General features: G+C 37.2%; 1 protein-coding gene across 1 annotated transcript in view; it reads right to left on the bottom strand.

Annotated features, from left to right (window-relative positions):
- Window positions 1-793: 793 nt before the first annotated feature.
- LOC127557293 (ferritin light chain-like) overlaps window positions 794-22,148 on the bottom strand; it is a 38,994-nt gene continuing 17,639 nt past the window's right edge. Inside the window, 1 exon segment of the mRNA XM_051990665.1 lies at window positions 794-1,446. Within this exon segment, the coding sequence (XP_051846625.1) occupies window positions 794-1,446 (653 nt within the window).

The following is a 22,148-nucleotide window of genomic DNA, read 5'->3' as shown; positions in this document are numbered from 1 at the left end:
AGATTATATGAAGATAGATGATCTGGGAAAGTGCTGAAACAATCACGTACAATTCAGGGGTCCTCAAACTACGGCCCGCCAGCCAGATGCGGCAGCTGAGGATGATTATATCCCTCACCCAGGGCTATGAAGTTTCTTTATTTAAAGGCCCACAAAACAAAGTTTTTGTTTTTACTATAGTCCGGCTCTCCAACAGTCTGAAGGACAGTGAATTGGCTCCCTATTCTAAAAGTTTGAGGATCCCTGATACATCTTCCAGCCCCTCATTAGAAAAAAGTCAATCTCTCATTATACTGTTCATTCTCTCATTAATTGTTAACCAACCAGAGTTGATTTTCACTCTCAGGGATACCCCCTTTTCCAAAGGCATTTAAACATTTTGTGGCCTCCATTCAGGGTGTTTGGTTATGAGAGAAACCATGGACCTCAATTTGTTATTTGCTAGCACAATTAACAAACTGATAATTAATTATCTATAAACTCTGTCTCTTAGGCTTTTCATTCATCTTACCTGAGAATCTATGGAAAAGGTTGAGATGTAACACATCTAGCTCTCAGGTAAGGGGACCAGACACTAGTTCCTGTTACATATATATATCAGCAGAGACCTTGACTAGACTGAGACCAATCTGACTAGATTACTGTCTATGATGAAATCAGTTTACCATCGATGCCTCTTATCTTATATGTCTTTTTTTTTTTTTTGGCAATGTGATAGCGAGCTTTATTGGGGTGTGCCCTCTGGGAGGGGGGGGGAGAGGGATGGGGTCCTCGCTTTGGCCTGCAACCCCTCCTAGTCCTGCTTCAGGCTCAGCTTCTCCAAGAGGTACTCACCCAGTCCGGCCTGGGGGTCGGCCTGCAAGTGGTTCAGAGTGGTCAGGTTGTCGCCCAGTCGCTTCATCAGCTTCACCTCCTCGCCCAGCTAGTGGCTGTCCAGAGAGATGCAGAGTTGGGGGTCCCCTTGGCTCGAGCCCAGGGCGTGCAGCTTCAGAAGGGCCTGGTTCAGACTCTTCTCCAGGTTCAGGGCAGCCTCCATGGTCTCCAAACTTCGGCCCCACTCATTTTGGGCAGGTTTCTGCACAACCTGCAGGAGAACCCGGCCCCCACGCTGGTTCTGGAGCTTCATGAAGCGCTCGGCGCCCTCGAACTTGTCCTTCGACAACTCCCGGAAGAAATGCGACACTCTCGGCAAGGCGACAGCGTCCCGCTCGAAATAGAAACCCAGGGACGGGTAGGAGTAGGAAGCCTGCAAGTAGAGGTTAGCCAGCGGGTTGAGTGCGGCCTCAGCCTCGGAGGAGTTTTGGCGGATCTGGGAGCTGGAGCTGGAGGCACCGATGGCGAAAGGAGAAGGCCGCTGGTCAGGGTGGCGGCTGATCGCGGGGGCGTACGGGCTGCAGGAAAGCGAGGGGAGGTGCGGCGGGACCCCAGATCTGTTCTGTCCAAACACTGTTGAAGCAAGAACGAGAGCCGGGAGAAGCGCTCCTTAATAATCTGCCACCTATTACTTGCATAATAGGTACTTCTCTTTAGAGAACTCTAACAAAAGAGTAGGTCTTTTCTCCCTTGACCAGAACAAATAATCAGTGATTAAATCATATGAGTGCTAAGCAACAAATACTACCTGGTATGTGTCAAGTCCCAATAACAAGTAACATAATAGGATCTGGTAAAGAAAAATTAGCTTTTGGCTATGACTGCTACTGACCAAACTAAATCACACAACTGCCAGTCAAACACATAGAACAATTTATGTGAAAACAACTTTTTGATAACTATGGTTTCCTCTTTTCTTTCTTTCCTTTTTGAAAAGTAAAAGTACATGGAACTGATTGACTGAGAAATTAATGGAATCTTCTGAAGCCTTTCACTGCCGAAATACTTGTTTAGGCCAATAGTGACTGGAAACTATTTCCATTTGTAATGGCAAGTAATGCTAGTAGATGAGTGAGGGATCTAAGGTCTATTTGTTCTGACATATAATCAAATTAGGATCCTCAATATTAGTATTGAGAGGATCTAGGAATGGTTTCACTGGAAAGATGAATTAATTAGGAGGTAGATTATGTAACTTTATGACTAGGGTATAGTACAAAAAAGAGGGACATACCACAAAGTTTAAAGCAGTCTCGAAAATTATATTATTATATTTGCCAAACAAAATACTCACCTTTACTTCCTGCCCCACCTCCCCATCCTCCACTAGTCTGTTCTCACTCAGGGTTATACATTATGAGAAAAAAATGAATAGAAGCAAGATTCTTCCTAACTTCTTGGTACAAATTATTATTTGTCCTGGGCAAGTAGTCAAATAATTATTTCCAAGACTGGTTTATTCTGCTTGGCCTCAGAGCTAATGAATTGCAAATAGTCCAGGAACCCAATGCCACAGATGTTGTCTTAGAAATCATAGAATTTTAGAGTTGAAAGGGATGTTAGAGGTCATCAAGGTCAACCATCTTATTTCTCAAATGAAATCATTGAGACCTAGAGTTCCAAATTCTCTTCCTTCCTCTCACTCCTTTTCATACCTTCTGAGAAGGCATTTAATATATCACTTACATATGAAAAACTGTGCAAAAAATATTTTGATATTGTCAAATATCAAATTTTTTTTAAAAAGTAAGAAAAACCAAGAAAGTGAGAAAATTATATTTAACTTTGCACTCAGAGTTAATCAGTTTTCTCATTGGAGAAAGATAACATTTTTTTCATCTTAAGTCCCTGATTCATTGTGTGGAGCAGAGTAGCCATGTCTTTCACAATTGATCATCATTATAAAATTTTTCCTACTGTGCACAATGATTTAATTTTTCTCACTTCACTTTGCATCAGTTCATATAGATCTTGCCATGTTTTTTTCTGAACCCATTCTCCCTTATTATTCCTTATGACACAGTAATATTTCATCATAATAGTGTGTCACATGTTCAGTCATTTCCCGATTGAAGAGCATCTCCTCAATTTCCAGTTCTTTGAAACTACAAAAAATGAGCTGCTATAAACATTTTTGCATATATAGATCCCTTTCCTTTGTTTTTGATCCTTTTTTAGGACATGGATCTAATAATAGTATTGCTGGGTGAAAATGTATGTACAGTTTCAAAGCTCTTTGGTTATAGTTACAAATTGTTCTTCAGAATGGTTGGATCAATTCACTACTCCACCAGCAGTTTATTAGTGTACCTATTTTTCTCTTTGTCCTTTCCAACATTTGTTATTTCTGTTAGGTATGAAGTAATACCTCAGAGTTATTTTAATTTGCCACTCTCTAATCAATAGTGATTTAGAACATTTTTAATGAAACTATAAATAGCATTGATTTCTTCTGAAAATTGCCTGTTTATAGCCTTTAGTCTGCCTAAGACTTGATCAAGGGTTGTAGCATATCAAGGCTTATATATAATATCATCATAGAACCTTTTTCAAGGGGATTTTTAAACGAAATTATTTTATTTTATGAAATTTTTATTTCATAAAAATTTAATTTTATGAAATTATATGAGGCTTACATGATAGAAGCAGGCTCACTGTTATAAATATAAACATTACATTTACCTTTAACCAAATAAAAGAGATCATGTCTTATCAGTATTTGATGCAATGTGCACTCATTTTACAGGAAATTTTCATTCCTTAAAGAAATCTATCCCAACCACAATAAAAACCATCATTGATTACTTCTTTGGAAACATTCATAACCAGATCTTTGATGAAAAGCTTTATAATGGCTTTAAATGAGGTGTATTGAACTGTTGTGTCAATTCATTGTAGGAGCAGTTGCATGGCCAATATATAATATGAAGTAGACAATTCCTATGAAAGATATTATGTTAATTATGCAATCTTTGCCTTTAACTCCACTGTTTTTTATTTTAGATCTTTTAAGATTTAGCTGGAAATATATCACCTATGCATTATAGCACTCCATGAAATAACTCAACTCCATTTCAATTTTAACAATAGCCAAAGGGGGCAGGTAGATGGCAAAGTGGATAGAGTACTGGCCCTGAAGTGAGGAAGACCTGGATTCAAATCTAGTTTCAGATAATTAGTCTAATGATTTTAGGCAAGATACTTGACTCCAATTGCCTCACCAAAAATAAATAAATTAATAAAAAGAAGAATGGCAAAATAGGACTATACTTCCTGTTTGGGATATAGATATTTTTTATTTTGTTTTGTCTATATACTCAAGTAGCTCCAAAAGCTCTCCAAAAACTATCAGTGAACATGGCCATAGAAATTTCAAAGGGGTTTCAGAGACTGCAGGACAGAGAGCTAACAGATAACCAGTTTAAATTGTCTCATGACTGCAAAGAATCGAAAAGTCTTATATAGAGATTATATCTGAGAAAAAAAGAAAGTGGAGAAGTGTACACCTCTATCTCAACTTCTGATTCACTTAAAAGCACATTTTTTGAGTGTGTAATAATCCTCTATACACACATAATTTAGATTTATGAAACTCTAATCAGTTAAAATAGCCTTGACAATTGGTTACAAGCCAGAGAAAGGATCTCAGACTTAGTTAATATCTATAACAAAATGCTTGTTACCCTTCGGAAATCTATTCAAGGGGTTAGATACCTCATTTTGATCATACCGACCCCTCATTCCATGATCCCTTTCCCTTGACCTCTTAGCTGAAAATCCAACATTTGTGGGAAAAGAGGTCATGGAAACAGAATCATTGTGGCTTAGTGGATAGTATGCTGAACCTGCCTTTGATAAGACCTGTGTTCAAATCTTACCTTTGACACTTAACTAGCTGTGTGAGCAGGGGCAAGTCGCTTAACTTTTCTCAGTTTCAGTTTCCTCAAGTGTAAAATGAGGGTAATAAAGCTGTAGCACTTTCCCCAGACTATTAAGTAGTTCAATGCCTAGAGCATCAGGTCCTTAAGTCAGGAGGAACCGAGTTCAAATAGTTCAAAGGTTATTAGCTCTGTGATCCTGCGGATGTTAGTTAAACCTGTTTACCTCAGTTTCTTCATCTGTAAAATGAGCAGGAGAAAGAAATAACCACTCCAGGGGTTTGACCCAAATGGGATCATGAAGAGTTGTATATAACTGAATTTACTGAAGGACAAAAGCAGCAGCAACAACAATAGCAGTTAAGCATTTGCTCCACAGGGTATTGTGATGATCAAATAAAATAAAAAATAGAAAGGCTGAAATCTTAAAGCATTATATAAATACCAACTATGATGATGCTAAAACAATGCTACCATGGAGAGATGCCATATACTTTGGTCTTCCACGTATTTTTTTCCCACACCTCCTCCCTCTCCTTCCCCCCCTCCCCTTTCCTCCTGTTTTTAGGATTCATAAAAAGGTTAAAGATGATCAGGTCTTGAAGGGAGAGCTCTTTTCAGCTAGATATAAGAACATTTCCTGAGACTTACAGTTGTGATTACATGTGAAAAAGTCTGACCATATTATGAATTATGAATTAATATTGATGTCCCATCAACCAGAGTAGTGCATTTATACTTAGGCATAAGTTAGAGAAAGTCCAGGATTCTAATTGGCAATCCAGAGGGAAGGGTACTCAGACAATTGTAGCACAAATGGGGTAGAGGGGGTGTATTTACTCTCCAGACAGTATTAATTTTGGTGTAGCTCTGTACAGTCTGTCACACCATTTCCAGGTTTTACACTAAAGTATAGTGTAGGAGTGAGATGTTGAGTTCTGAGATAGAGTTAAGTGCATGTCCTGACTTGAGACAGCATCACTTTTGCTTTGGGTTAATGGAAATGAAAGTGCTTCCTTTCAGAAGTGGGGGTTTCTGGCATTTTAATTAGTTGTTGCAATAGTTGTAGCATAAGGCTCCTTAAGGAAACAATTATACAAAATGGGATTGCCCATTTAAAACTTTATGTAATCTATTTCTTATAGTAAATTGCTAAATGTTCCAGATTTTCCTTTGTGTAGTTCCTATGACATTTAATAATATGAATAATTATAATAACAGCTTTAATGTATACAGCACGTTAAGATTTTCAAAGCACTTTATATTAATAATAACAAGAATTAGCATTTATACAGAACTTACCATGTGCCAGGCACTGTGCTAAGTGCTTTACAAATAAAATTCCATTTAATCCTCATAACAATCCTGGGAAGTAGGTACAATTATTATTCCCATTTTACAGAGGAAAAAAATTCAGGCAAGTGTATGCTAAGTGACTTGCCTAGTAACATGTCTAGTTGCCTAGCATCATAACAAGCAAATGTCTGAAGCTGAATTTGAATTTACTCCATCCAATGAGTGTTTTATTTAATCCTCACAATAGCCCTGAGATGTGCTACCATTTTATATATGAGGACACTGAGTCTGTTCTCAAGATAGCATAGTATCTGAGGTATGATTCAAATCCAGTTTTTCCTAACTCCAAGGTCAGTTTTCTTTCTGTTATTTGAGGCCATCTCATAAAAAGTTTCTATAAAACAAAGGGATGTTTCATGGATCAAAGTTCCCCAAACTGAGTCTGGCAACAATGATTTTTTGGTTAATCTCACCATCTCATCTTCTCCCTCCTATTTTAGCTTCCTCTTTTTTTCCAATTTGTGCCTTGTATATGAAAGCAATTCTTAATGACTACACTGAGAAATTAATGTGGAATGAAGAAGAAAAAAGTCAAGAAATGAACATAATTTCAGTAGAGTGGACAATTCCCAATGGAACTTCTACTAGCAGTAGCTCAGAATTTCACATGATTTAGTAGATTAGTCTTAAGGAATTGCATGACACACAAGGAAGTATGCCTTATCCAGGATCACACACTAATAAGTGTTGTTTATTATTTTTTGTTCAGTTGTGTCTGATTCTTCATGACTCTGTTTGGGGTTTTCTTGGCAAAGATACTGGAGTGGTTTGCTATTTCCTTCTCCAGCTCATTTTACAGATGAAGAAATTGAGGTAAACTAGGTTAAATGACTTGTCCAGGTTCATAGAGATAGTAAGTGTCTGAGGTCATATTTGAACTTGGGTTTTCCTGATTCCAGGCCAGGCTACCAGATGTCCCAAGTAAGATTCACATTAAACCCAGGTCTTCCTAACTCCAAACCCAGAACTTTACCTATTACATTTTGCTACCCTTATTCAATAATGATAGCCATGTCAGTCCATCCAAATTAGAGATAAATAATGAGGAAATGCTCTTTGCCTTTTGATGAGCCAGATATGACTTTCAGGAAAATCTCACAGCAGATTGAGTGAAATTAAACAGGCCTCCCTTTATGGCCTAAAATCCAATACTAAAAGTAAGGGGATTAACTACTGCTTACCTAATTGCCAATTTCATTTTCTTTCCAGGAGGAAGACTCTTCAGTAAAGATAATGCATATAATAGCTTTACATGTATAATAATAAGGTGTTTTTGTACCACCTCAAGCCAGGACTGTTTTATACTCTCTCCAGTCCCTGGCTGCCACCTGCCCTCTGTCATAGCCGCTGAGCAGCAAAACCAACTCATTAGTCTCTTTCATGATTCAACAGCTGCTCAAGGAGAGGTGAGGAGGAGAGGAGTCAGGCCATGGGGATCAGGGAAGAAAATGAGACCATGTTTAAGCAGAAGCAAAGAAGATGATGAACCTGAGCTGAAGGAATATGAGAAGGTGGAGATGGATTGATAAGCTAGATCCTTCTTTGGCTTTTCATACCTAGCCTCTGATGCCATATGAATGTCCCATTCACACTTCTCCTTCTTATTTATTCACTTTTAATTCAAGTGGAAAATATATTTTTAGTTCTCACTTTGGCACCCAAAAATTGGAGAGAAGAAAAAGAAAGCTACTAAAGATATAAAGCTGACCTCATTTAAGTCCTAATAAGGGTTATGTTTTTTTTTTTTGGCATAATATTCATTCTGCAATTTCAGAACACTATTTAGTTTGCTTCTCAAAAGATCTCAAAATATTCTTTGATCTAAACTGAATTTTATTGGGCTTAGCCAGGCAACTTTTTGCTATTAGGAATAAGACAGTTAAAAAAAAAAAAGAATAAGACAGTAGTTAATCTGAATCTAAGTTCTTACATTTGTAAAAGAAATAGTGATTTTGGTCTTAATCTGTCTTTATGGGCTTCCCCAAGGAGAGAATGGGTATATTTCAGGGAAAATGAATTTGCATGAAGAAAAAATCACATATATTTTTACAAAATTCTAATTAAAATTTAGCATTTTCTTCAATTGCAAATATAGGCAACAAACTTTATCCTGAGGAATCCATAGGTTTCACTGGGTCCATGAGACAAAAACAAAAACAACAAAATAACTTTCTGTCCTGGAGTTTTAAAATATGTCTTCTTTTGTGAATAAATAAATTTTCTTTACTGGTTTTTGAAATGTGACTCTGAAAAGAGTAAATATGAAAGAATTGCAGAAAACATATAGGGTAAGTATTGTGGGAATGAAAAAGCCATCTACTAAATTATATTTCCCAGAATATGCTTTAAAAAGTCCAAATATAGATTGTGAAACATAAAATTGCATCTGTAGAGTAGTGCAGCAGGAATGTAATGAATTGAGTAGTAGAATTTTATTTCAAAAAATAAGTTGGAGATCAGTTAACACAGATACATCTATACCTACATATGTTATCCACACATTTCAAATAAATGGAGTTTTGAAGTACTAGAAATGGACTTGGAATAATGTGCAGAGAAAGCAACATTTGAAATTGGGTAATTCTGAATCTTAGATTCTGTCAGGCAATGAGTATTTATGAAGTGCCTTAGATATACTAGGCAATGGAACAAGATGTAAGATAAAGGTGGCTCCTAAGGACCTAATGAGGGATATAATATGCAAACAGGATTAGTTGGACTTAGTCAACAATGGTCAGATATTTAGAAGGTGGAATTTTATCTAGGACTTGAAGGCCAGGATAGATTTGGAGGGAGAGAGTTCCAGCCATGGAGGACAGAGAAATTGCCTGGAGTGTCTTCTGTGAAGAACAGCAAAAAGGTCAGTGTCACTGGATGGCACATAAATGGAGGTGAGTATGGTATAAGAGAGGACAGTTATGTTTCACAGTGGATAGAGTGCTGGACTTAGAGTTAGGAGGACTCATCTTCCTGGATTCAACTCTGACTTCAGATACTTACTAGCTGGATGACCCTGGGAAGGTCACTTAACCCTGTTTGGCTCAGTTCCTTATTTGTAAAAATCTCCTTATCCTGAGAAGGAAATGCCAAATTGCACCAAGATCCCCTCCAAGAAAATCCCAAATGGGGTCCCAAAGAGTTGGACGTGATTGAAAAATAACTGAATAGCAACAGCAACAATACCGTATGAGAAAACTGGAAAGATAAGAGGGGAAAGGACTAGGAAGGTTTTGAATGTCAAATAGGAATTTATATTTGATCCTAGAAGTGATAGAGAGCCCAATGATTCAAATGGAAGCAGGTTATTTATTGCAATTATTTTTACATGCCATTGGAACATAGGACATAGGGCCAAGTAGCTGGTTGGCTCAGGAGATATGAAGATATTATGAAGGAGCTATAATGAAGAGACATTCATTTCTTTGGTGTCCTCATGTACACTTTTGATCTAGAAGTTTATTTATAAGAAGTAATTCTTATGAGAATGTCACCTGCTTCTAGATCCCCCAGCTATTGGTAGTTCAAGTACCCCATTTGAAATTATTTTGTATTTTTTATTAGCCATGATAACAGCACTACACCTCCTTTTCCCCCTGAGGCAATTGGGGTTAAGTGATTTGCCCAGGGTCACATAGCTAGGAAGTGTCTGAGGTCACATTTGAACTCAGGTCCGCCTGACTTCAGGGCTGGTGCTCTATCCCCCTGTACCACCTAGCTGCCCCAGCACTATCTCTTAAGGTTAGGGACTTTGTGACTGTGTATTCCTAGCACCAAGGACAGTGCCTAGTGCTTAGTAGGTCCTTAAGAATAATTTACTGTTGAGTTGTTCCCAGGAACAATGTTCCTCAATCTTGTGTTCATGGTTAGAGACCAATAGTGACAATCAACACAATTTCATTCCTATTTTCTTTTCCTTGAAAAGTGATGGGAAAATGAAGGCCCATTCAGATTTTGTTTCTTATTCTCGTTTCATCATCCAATCAAAGAGCAGTTTCCTGAAGAGGAAAACCCTCAAAGCAGAAAGATCTTTATAGAGGAACCAGCTTGTTACTTGAATGAAGGTATATAAAAAAGGTAGAGAGTTTACTGCAAAAGGGCTCCCCCTGCTGGAGACTCAGCAAACTGTAGTATTCTTTTCGGCACTGAAGTCAGCCACGGGGCTTCTTCCTGCTGCCTGGCAGCTTAACCCAAAGCAGCTGCTGAGCTGGCTGTCGGAGGGGCCTCCTTCCCCAGTACACTCTGCTCCAAGGCGCTTTCATGTTCCCAGACTCACTGCAGATGTTTCTTTATGACCCGTCAAAATGTTTGCTAAATATCATCTGTTAATTTCTCAAACATCCTGGCTAGGATCTTTTTATGTGTAACTCAACCCCAGATCTTTAAAATAGACCATGACAATTTAATGTGTATATTAAATTGATATGGTCTATTTGATACACATATAATACATGATATATAAATATATGCCTGTATAGGGATAGGTGATGCAGCTATGACTTCTTTGGTCCTAGATGAGGAAGCTCCAGGTAGCTAATGCAGGTTACAGATAATTACCCAGAAAGGGAAAAAGCAAGGACTTTGTGCCAGGAACCAAATTAAGTATTTTTCACAAATATTTCATTTAAGCCTAACAAATGGGAGGTGGGAGCTGTTGTTCTTATTTAGTTATTTTTCAGTGGTGATCCTATTAGGGTTTTCTTATCTTTTTTTTAATAATAGTTTTTATTTTCAAAATATATGTAAAGATAGTTTTCAACATTCACCCTTGCAATGCATTGTGTTCCGAATTTTCCTCCCTTTCTTCCCCTTCCCTTCCCTTAGACAGTAAGTAATCTAATATATGTTAAACATGTGCAATTTTTTCTATTCATATTTCTACATTTATCATGCTGCGTAAGAAAAATCAGATCATTTAGGATTAGATTATTTAGTTTTCAATTAATTTTTGGTTTATTTTTCTTCAACTTTTTATTACATATAATTTTCATTACATCATGATCTGAAAAAGATGCATTTACTATTTCTGCATTCTGTTTTGAGGTTTTTATGCCCTAATACACAATTTTTGTGTACACGAAACCACCAAAAAAAATGTATTCCTTTCTGTCCCCATTCAGTTTTCTCCAAAGGTCTATCATACTTAACGTTTCTAAAATTCTATTTATCTCTTTGACTTCTTTCTTGTTTATTTTGTTGTTTGATTTATTTAGTTCTGATAGAACAAGGTTGAGAGCCCCATTTGAGGTTTTCTTAGCAAGATTACTAGAATGGTTTACCATTTCCTTCTCTGACTCATTATACAGATGAGGAAATTGAGGCAAACAGGGTTAAGTGATTTGTCCAGGGTTACATAGCTGGCAAGTATCTGAGGTCAGAGGAGATGAATCTTCTTGACACCACCTGGCTGATACTCTAATCATCTATCTGCCTCACAGATACATACATATATATTTTTATATATGTGTATGTATATATATGTGTATGTATATACATATATACATACACACACACACACATATATATACCCACACATATGCATATCTCTATATATTGCCTGAAGGCGTTACATAATATTTCCATTTCTATTATGGGTTCATAGATATAGGAAGGAGTCTTAGTGCTTACTACAACCCCTTCATTTTACAGAAGTCACATCCATGGTGGAGCTGAGTCCTCTTACTATACAGACAATACTTCTTCCAATACTTGAGTGACTATTAACTTAGCTGTGGTCATCAGCTTTTACAGGAATGTGGCCAAACCTGAGGCTTGATTATAAACCACAGAAGAAGTTTTTTGGATTACAGGAATTGCCACAGCTAGCTTGTCTCCCTACAAAATAATGTAATCAGAATCCCTGATGTCTTCAGCTGATAAATGGAATCACATTAAAGAGCTCAATATTTAAGTTATTTCTGCTAAGGGCAGTTGCTTTGTTGTTTTTAAATTTATTTTGTGAGGCAATTGGGATAGTGACTTGCCCAAGATCACACAGCCAGTGTCAAGTATCTCAGGTAACATTTTAACTCAGATCCTCCTGACTCCAGAGCCTTCTCTCTATTCACTGTGATATTTAGGTGCCCTATGGTAGTTGCCTTTCTAAAAACAATAGAAGAGATGGTACTTTATCTAAAGGAGTGAATGGCCAATTAGTGGAATTGCACAGCAAATCACATGTGAAATTAGGACTTTGTTTCTTACCTAACCCTATGGAGTTCTTTTTTTATGGTTGGAATGAGGCCAATGGATATATGATCAGTTGCTAGATCAGATAAAAGTCAAAGGCTAGGTTTGCCTCTCATATAGGAGTCCAATTAGGGGACAAATAGGTTCATTGGCAAGGACTACTTTAAGAAATGGAGGCTGCATCAATTGGAGAATGGTTGGGTAAATTGTGGTATATGAATGTTATGAAATATTATTGTTCTGTAAGAAATGAACAGCAAGATCAATACAGAGAGGCTTGGAGAGATTTACATGAACTGATGCTAAGTGAAATGAGCAGAATCAGGAGATCATTATATACTTCAACAACGATACTGTATGAGGATGTATTCTGATGGAAGTGGATATCTTTGACAAAGAAGATCTAACTCAGTTTCAATTGATCAACGATGGACAGAAGCAGTTACACCCAAAGAAAGAACACTGGGAAATGAATGTAAACTGCTTGCATTTTTGTTTTTCTTCCCGAGTTATTTTTACCTTCTGAATCCAACTCTTCCTGTGCAACAAGAGAACTGTTCAGTTCTGCACACATATATTGTATCTAGGATATACTGTGACATATTTAACATGTATAGGACTGCTTGCCATCTGGGGAAGGGGTGGAGGGAGGGAGGGAGGGGAAAAGTTGGAACAGAAGTGAGTGCAAGGGATAATGTTATAAAAAATTACCTAGGCATGGGTTCAGTCAATAAAAGTTATAATTATGAAAAAAAAAAAAGAAATGGGGACTGAGGGATTAGATAGCAAAGACCATATTCCTTTGGCAACATTCTCCATTCTCCCTGACCACCTATTACTCCCTGAGTTTCTCCTCTTTATGCAATATGAAACAGAGTCGATGGGGATATTGTGAGACCTGATTCTCTTCTGCTTCCCCTTTCCCTTTTTGCTATATGCTTCCTGAGGCCCTGATCCAGGAAACTGGAAGTCAGCAGCTGTGATGGGAACTTCTTTCTGGAAAGAGAGGTCTGCAGAGGACGAGCATTTCACTAATTCCAGGGCATTCCATCAGAGCAGCTGCAACCCATCACTCTTATGAGCACAGTGCCTTGTAGAAGGTCTACTCTTAGAAACGTCTTGGATTTAAAAACATGCCCAGTTATTTGGATTGGATTATATTCCAATTGATCCACCAAGATCAGAGACCTTTTTGAGTCAAAACCAGACATTTATAGTCACTTTGCTGCACTGAGCATTAGGAAGAATAGAAGAATTAGTAACTCATTTAAAAGACTAAGAATTCATATTCATGTAATTTTCTCCTAATGGCCCTATGAGGCCAATAGCATTAGTATTATCATATTACTTGACAGAAGAAAGAATGGGATTCAAAAAAAATCGATGACAACCACTAGTTCTATAATTAGTGGGTGTCAGGGTTATCATTGAAGCCCAAGCACCCAAGGGTCCAAAAATGTGCTGCCTCTTTCTTTAAGAAAGTTCTGTGGCTCTTAATTTTATCTCTAGGACAGGATTTCTTCATCTTTTTTGTGTGTCATAGATCCCATTGGCAGTCTGGCAAAGTCTATGGGTCCCATTTCAGAGTAAAACAAATTTTTTTTAAATGCATATAGTGAAATTCTTGGTGTTGAATACAAAGGAAATCAAAGATCAATGAAAATAAAGATATGATTTTTTTTCTTGTCTATTCATGAACTACAGATTAAGAAGCATCACTCTAGGATAAAATATGAATGCCTTTGCTTGGCATTTAAAGCCCTTCATAAACTAGTTATATGCTGCCTTTCCAGGTTTATTGCATGCCTTCTTCTGCCTCCTTTCCCCTACCACCTCCAGATTCCATCCAAACTCTTCTTGTTATTCCTTGTTCTCAGCATTTCATTTCTAGTTTGTCTCCTTTTCTCAGGCCTGTTTAATGGAAGAACTGGCCAGTGAAGACCTTGACCTTAGAATGTGTTCAAATCTGTTCTTCTTGATGGATCATACAGAATGTGCAGAGATTTATCTACACTTGGAATACTTTTCCTTCTCACCTCTTCTTTTTAGAATCCCTAGTTCCCTTTAGGGTCCAGCTCATCTACCACTTCTTGTAAAAAAATTATGCTCGTCTCTCAGATAACAAGGTGGTACTGAACCCAGAGGCAGAAAGGCCTACATTCAAATCTGGCATTCAATACTTGCTAGCTGTGCCACCCCATGGCAAGATCATAACTATAAAATGAGAATCATAATATCACATACTCACATGGTTGTGAGGATCATATGAGATCATTGGTTAGCTTACTTAGTAGGTGCTTACTAAGTTTTATTTACAATCTTTCCTCCCAATTGCCTCTCAGGAAATCTTCCTGATTGCCCCCTCTCCTAATTACTTGTATATATTTTGTATATATATAGAGGAAATTGAATAGTGAATAGAGAGCTGGCCTTGAAGCCAGAAAGTGCTGAATTTAAGTACTTTCTCTGATACTAACTGTACAATCCTAGGCAAGTCATTCACCTTTCAGTGCCCCAGGCAGTTAAGACTTTACCTTTTGAAAAAAGTGCTGACCTTCATTGGTGAAGGAACTCTCTACATGAATGAAATCACAGGTCTAATTTTGTTTTACTGTATTTACTAATCTGAGCTCACATTGTTTCCTCCAATTGAATTCAAAATCTCTGAGGGCACAAAAGACTTCAATTTTTGATATATATATATCCCTATACACTCATATCACACCTGACACACAGCAGGTGCTTAGTAAATGCTTGTGAAATGAACAAATTAGTAAAGCAGACTCCAGAGCAAATTATCTTTCTCTCATACCACCTTGTTTCCCTTGATTGAAAGATGGAGAAGATAGAGAAGATAAAGATTTCAGATGAAATCCTGTTGAGTCCAGAGTTCAGCATAGGGAACCTGAGACAAGAAGCTGTGGTGGGGAGCCAGAGCGTTGCAGGGTCTTGGACCAGGGAATCTACTGTAAGGCTCTTAGGCTATTCTGTCCTGGTTAAAAGCCAGAGGTACAATAGATTTGCTGTAAGACACCCAAAAGCAAATGTAAAAGTCAAGCCACTTAAAAGTGAGCCACTGAGTCTCTGAAGAAAGGGAACCTGGCCTCACTTACTTACTTACTTACTGGAAGTCAGTGAGCAGAACCACCCCAGGGCAAATTAAAGCAGCTGTTGCCTCTTTGCCTTAAAAACAGACATCAACCTTTAAAAATGAGCAAAAAAGCAAAAAGAATTCTGATTATAGATAGTTTTTATGGAGAAAGAAAAAAAACAGACCTCAAATCCTGAGGTTCCTAAAGACAACTCAACTCCAGATGAAGCCCCAAAATGTGATATGATTTGGTCCCCATTTCACAAAGGACTTTTGGATGAATTCAAAAAGGATCTTAAAAGAGAATTAGAAGAAAAACAGGGAAAGGAAACAAAATCTTTGCAAGAGAGTATGGAAAAGGAAAACCAGAAATTATCTGAAGAAAACACCTTGATGAAATGGAAAAAAATATATAACTCCTTATAAAATATATATAAAAAGAAACCAATTCATTGAAAAACAAAATCTGTGAAATGGAAAAAAATGCAATAAACAAAACACTTCATATAAAAGTTCAATTGGCCAAGTGCAAAAAAAAAAAAAAAAAGCTAACTGAAGAAAATAATTCACTAAAAATTAGAATTAAACAAATGGAAGTGAATATCTCACTGAGACTTCAAGAATCAGTCAAACAAAACCAAAAAAAAAAAAAAAAAAAGAAATAGAAGAAAATGTAATACCTCCTTGAAAAAACAACTGACCTGGGAAATAGATCTAGGAGAGACAGTTTAAGAATTATTGGACTTCCTGAAAACCATGATGAAAAAAAGAGTATAGATAACATTTTTCAAAAAATCCTCAAGGAAAACTGCCTAGATGTTCTAGAACCAGAGGATAAAATTAACCATTGAAAGAATTCATTGATCACCTCCTGAAAAAGACCTCAAAATGAGAACTCCAAGAAATGTTTTAGCTAAATTTCAGATGAAAGCCCAAATTGAGATTCACCCAATTAACACTAATGGATCCTCCTAAAGAGAAAACACCTACCCACATGCACGTGCGCACACACACGTACGTGCACACACACACACACACACAAAAGCCTCTTGAGTTTTCCCATTCTCTGGAAACTAACACAATATCTGTTAATATCCTGATGAAGTATTGATTTGGTCCTGAGATCCCTGGCTGGTGTTGTTTCCTCTAGACCCAGCATTCATTATTTCTATAAACTGGATCATTCTCATTCAAAAGGCATGTGATTTCCAGAACTGGCTCACAAGATAAGGACAGGAAGAATTCATTATCAATGAGGGTAACACAGGGATATAGGAGACTTAGCCATTTTTAAAGCTAGCAATTAGGTAAGAAAATAAAAGCTTATCAACTTTTCTGTCCTTAAAACATAGTGAGAAGGGGAAGCCCTTGGCAGCTAGCAGCCATGTACTTTAGGAGAGCAAGATGGCATTATAATATATTGAGCTCTTCTCTGTGTATTCTGGGATCCAGCAACACTGTCCTCCTCACTATTCCTGGAACAAGAGGCCCTATTTCCCAATGCCATGCATTTCTCCTGGCTATTCCCAATGTCTAGAATGTTCTCCCTCTTTATCCCCACTTCTTGACTTCCCTGGCTTCCTTTGAGAATGTGCTAAACTGCTATCTTTTGCAAGAAGCTCTTTCCAATTCCCCTTAGTTCTAGTGCCTTCCTACTCTTGATTATCTCTAATTTATCTGGAATATATTTTCTTTATTCATACATTTTTGTATGATGTCTCCCCATGAGACTGAGCTCCTTGAGATCAGGCACTTCTTTTTTTTGGGGGGGGGGTATCTCCAGAACTTAGCACAGCACTTGGCACACAGCAAACTCTAAATAAATGCTTGTTGACTTAATTTTACTTGGGTAGAATGTAAACAGAGAAAGGCAAAACCTACAAATATTTGGTTCTGAGTCATACTGGATATAGGATGTGTTCAGAATTGTCTCTTTTCTACAGAGAAAGTCAGTATGGTATAACAGATATTATGGCATAGCCAATCTCAGTGTTAGAAAGCCTTTCTGGACTCCAGCCCTGCCTCAGCCTCATATTTATTTTGAGATTCTTGAAAACTCTCATTGTCCTAGGAAACTCATCATCAAAGTAGAGGCTGAACTGCATTGCCAGAGGGGATTTCCTTATCAGGGATTTTTCTATGCTAGTGAAATCACAGGTGCAATTCCTCTTCTATTTTCTAATTAAGTTTCTTTAATTCATGATTTCAGAGTTTATAATGAGTATTTCTTCATTAAACATTTTATTCTTCAGATACTTCAAAACATCTGTAACTTAACTGGTGATGTACTTTCTCCAGTGTATCTTTCTCTACCTTAGCAGATCGTTTTGTGAATTTCAGCAGCCAAAAATATTCCTCACCTGAATCTACAGATTTTTGATGATGAGCCTTTATGATAAACTTGGCCTGCCTGATTTTGGAACAACAATCACATCATTTGATACTTTGCCTGATCAGTGATTTAGATCTAGAAGAAATCTTAGAGACCATCTATTACAAAAACATTATTTTCTAATAAGAAACTTAAGTCCATAAAATTAAATGCCTTATCCAAGATCACATGGGTAATTAAGTGGAACAGTGGATAGCATGCTTGGGTCTGAAGTCACAAAGATTCATCTTTCTAAATTCAAATCTGATTTCGAACACTTATTAGCTGTGTGACTCTGGGCAAGTCATTTAACCCTGTTTGCCTCAATTTCCTCATCTGTGAAATGAGCTGGAGGAGATGGCAAACTGCTCCAGTGTCTTTATTAGAAAACCCCAATTGGGATCACAAAGAGTTGAACTCTGCTGAAATGACTGAATAATAACAACAACAAAATCATAAGGATAATCTCAGAGCAACCTTATGTAAAGACAGAGTTGGAATTAGGAATTCTTTTTTTCTAGGGCAGATGGAATTAGTGGGGTAGCAATACAAGGATGGTTGATGGGGTGGGATGTGGGAGTGACTGGGAGAGGGAGTGACTTGTCCCTTAGAGTCTAGCTTTGCCTCATGGGCAATATAGGTAGATGGGTGAGGGAGTGAGCTGCCTTGGTAATAGGCAATAGGACCTTGGCCCATGATGCCCCAAGGTAATTGTCCCACATGGTGATATGGATTAGCAGAGGATTGTGAGATTAGGTGAGGAATCACCTCAGAAGGATGCATGCCTTTCTGGGGAAGCAGTGGGCATCTTCTACATCAATGTCCCATATTATTCACAAGCTCTTATTCAAGTCTTTCTACTTGGTAACGTCTGCTAGAGTTTGGTCAGCATTAGGAAGCTCTTTGATAACCCAGGTTCACTGCCACACACTATCATGAGGTATTGGGATAAGACTTCAAAGGAGGAAACATTTCACATAGAAGTAAAATGTTCCTTTTAGATGTGAGCCATTTGGCTTTGGGCCATTAACTGACTTGGTTCTTTGAAGGGCTTGTGATTTTAGTGGTGTGAGAGTATTCTCTTCCTAGATGTGGTCTAGTGCCCCTCCAGGTCCTGTGTACTGAATTATGCTTGTCCAAGTCTCTTATAATTCCTCTAGTTGAAGTTCTGTCCATGTTCTGTCAATTTCTTGGGGTAGGGATTGGTATTAATGTGCCATTTGAACTGTCTTTCATCCTAGCTATTTGAACAGCTTCCTATCCTGGTCACACATATCTTTGATAATGTTTTTTAATGCCTTTATAATGACAGCAAGATCCTAGATAGTTGGGCAGAAGATATCACATTTGAACATTTCTGTGACTAGGTCAGCTATTTAAGTTACTTCTAAACCCAGAGAGTTCTTTTAAAATGGCATTTAGATAAAATTTCAGTCTCAATACACTAACTTCTAAGGTAAAGCAAGATTTCATTTCTGTTGTAAAACTTTCCCTTTAGAGATCCCTTTGAAGTTTCTGAGAGCCAGACACACAAATGGCCCCTGGGGATGTGAAGAAAATTATAGATCTCACCCTTCATCTTTCCCTTCACACTGAACTCTTTGCCTTTAGCCCTCTCATTTTAGAGGCAGCATGGGAGAGTAGAAAGCGTACTGAACTTGGAATCTGCCTCTGCTGTGTACTAGTGGTGTGATCATGACAAGGAATTTTTCCTTTCTGGCCCTCAATTTGTGCTATAAAATGAGGGAGTTAGATTAAACTATCTTTGAAGCCTATTCTGGTTCTAACCTTCAATCAACAGAATCCATTTAACTTTCATAACACACCCATTTTTAAAATGAGATATGCTTACTGTTTCATCTGAAAATTTTTATTTACTTTTTGTTAAGAAAACAAACAAACATACCCTTAAACTTCCTTCAAAGCACAGCTCTGGTATCATCCCCTACACTGAGCTATTTACTCTTTCCTTTACATCATTTGTATTTATTTTTTAGGTCCTGATCTTTGATTTTTTTTTCCATGTAGAGAGCTCCTGATGAAGGAATTCCCTTTACCAATGAATGCAGTTTGGCACTGTGGATGTGAAGAGGTTAAGTGATTTGTCTGGGGTCATAAATTTAGTATTGGACCTGAAGTTAGGACCTGTCTGTAAGGTCTATTCTCTATTCATGACTCTATGCTGCCTATCAACAACCTACCTGTTTTACATTTATTATATGAATCCATGTTGTAGAATATAAGCTCCTTGATGGCAGAGATAATTTTGTTTCTTTCTTTTTTTATCTCTAGTTCTTCACATATATAGTAAGCACTCAATAAAAATTTGATTAAAAAAATCAAATTTTTTGAATTTTGCAATACTTTTCTTTTTCAAAGCAGTGTCTCCAATAAGTAAGTACACACACATTTTTAAGGGACAAGAAGAAAAAAAATGTGTAAAAAGTCATTTTAGTTGCAAAACTAACAAGAATACATATAAATAACAATATTCACACTATGTCTTTTTAAAGACCAGATAGTGGAATTTTTTTTCCCCATAGAGCACTTTGTTATCAAAATGAGTGATATGAACATAGATGTGGTACCCCAATGTCTGAACCAAAGGTTTCCCTTGTACTTGCATACTTATGAAATTGAATCTTTTTCATTGTCTTTTCTTGATTCTGTTGCATTTATGTGTCAGAAATATTCAAAATTATTACTGGAAATGGTATTGATGGGTTAAGGGGGGGGGACTGTCCTCATTCTGCCATAATTCCTCTCTATTCTCTTTGTTAGCAATCTGAGGTAACTGAGATATAAATGTGGCTACAGAGACAGTTTATCTGGCTTATTGAAAAGTCTGTCAGTTGTAAGAGTTTTCACTGCCAGCCCTTGGAGTGCATTTGCAAAATCCCCTGCCCCCAACTCCCTAAATAGTAAAGTCATTGATCCATCAAATTTGGAGGACCAGATAGCATGCCCTTAAAATATCTGAATTAGCACTTTAGACATCAAATCTTTATCAGTAAACATTTCTCAGAAAAGGAAAATATCGTATGTAGATTATGGTTAAAACCAATCCTGTCTGATAAAATTTCAAATTTTTTATTACTTTGGAATGTAAAATTCCTAGCACAGGACTTTTATACAATATTCCTTTTTCATTGCCATTGCCCAACATTCAACACTGCCAGTTTGTTATATTTCTTTGGGAATTGGAGCTTCAATTTCCACTCTGTCCCTTTTCTATCATCTGGATTTAGCCCTTCCCATTGTCTTCTCTATCACTAGTATTGCTTAACTAATTTAAAATGCACCTATGATAATTGGATTCAGGGTAAAAGTGGTGTTTTCCCAAGGTTCACTTCATAAGGACTTTTCAGATAGCTACCTGTGAAATTTGAGAACTCTCTCTATGGGAAGGGAACTTTTTGACCTGAATGGACTGAACTCTGCTGCTTTCCAGCCTATCTTTCAAATACATTTATTAAGCATTGGTATTCTACACCCACACCTAAGATGACTCCACATTTAATTTTGCATTTATTTCTCTGCATACAAATCAGTTCCTTCCAGCCTAAAATAAGTCCCTCAGGAGCACTCACTATTTCCTATTTTTGTCTTTGTGATCCTAGTTCCTGGTGCTTAAAAAATGCTTATTGAGTTGAATTAATGAAACTGAGCTTCATTAAGCTACTAATTTAACTTCTGTAATGATATTTATTTGAAACATCAGGTTGAAAAAACTCCAAATGTCTTGCCTTGTAATGAAATTATGTGTATTTTTATACAACCTTAGGATTTTGCTCCAATTTTCCATGAGTTGGCTAGAATGGCAGGCATGGCTTATTCCAAAGGGGCTTGCTGCATATCACAGCATTTGGCATGGGGTTAGAAAAAGAGATATTAAACTATTAGCCACTTTAAAGTACCACTGAGCAGTATTTTTATTCCCCCAATGCAGTGTTGTATATCAGAGAATGTGCAGTAATAATTAGCTGGTGGACCAAATGACTCAGGAGTCTCTTCCAGTCTCATAAGTAAATAGTATTTCTTTGTTGTAATTATATATTTACCCAAGAGGCCAGAATGCTGTAATCTCTATAATAACATTATCTATTTCCTCTTCTCCGTAATGATGTACTATACACACCTAAGAGACTGGGAAATCTCCTTGGATTTTCTTAGTCTGTGATTTCCAAAAGACATTTCTCTTCTAAAGAAGCCAGGTGTTAAGTCAAATCCCTTGTTTAGAGAATGTTAAGGTTATGACACAAGTCAATAAAAGCCTGGAAATTCCCTCTGTGCTGACATAGCATCCGCAACTTAAAGCATTGTGCCTTTTATTTCTATCTCACAATAGTGTGGAATTGAGGAGGGAGTGTAAAACTTAACTTTGAATTTCCTG

The sequence above is a fragment of the Antechinus flavipes genome, chromosome 3 (assembly GCF_016432865.1).
Source record: "Antechinus flavipes isolate AdamAnt ecotype Samford, QLD, Australia chromosome 3, AdamAnt_v2, whole genome shotgun sequence".
Classification (NCBI taxonomy): domain Eukaryota; kingdom Metazoa; phylum Chordata; class Mammalia; order Dasyuromorphia; family Dasyuridae; genus Antechinus; species Antechinus flavipes.
The sequence above is the reverse complement of the archived record's forward strand: the minus strand, read 5'-3'. Positions and strand labels throughout refer to the sequence as shown.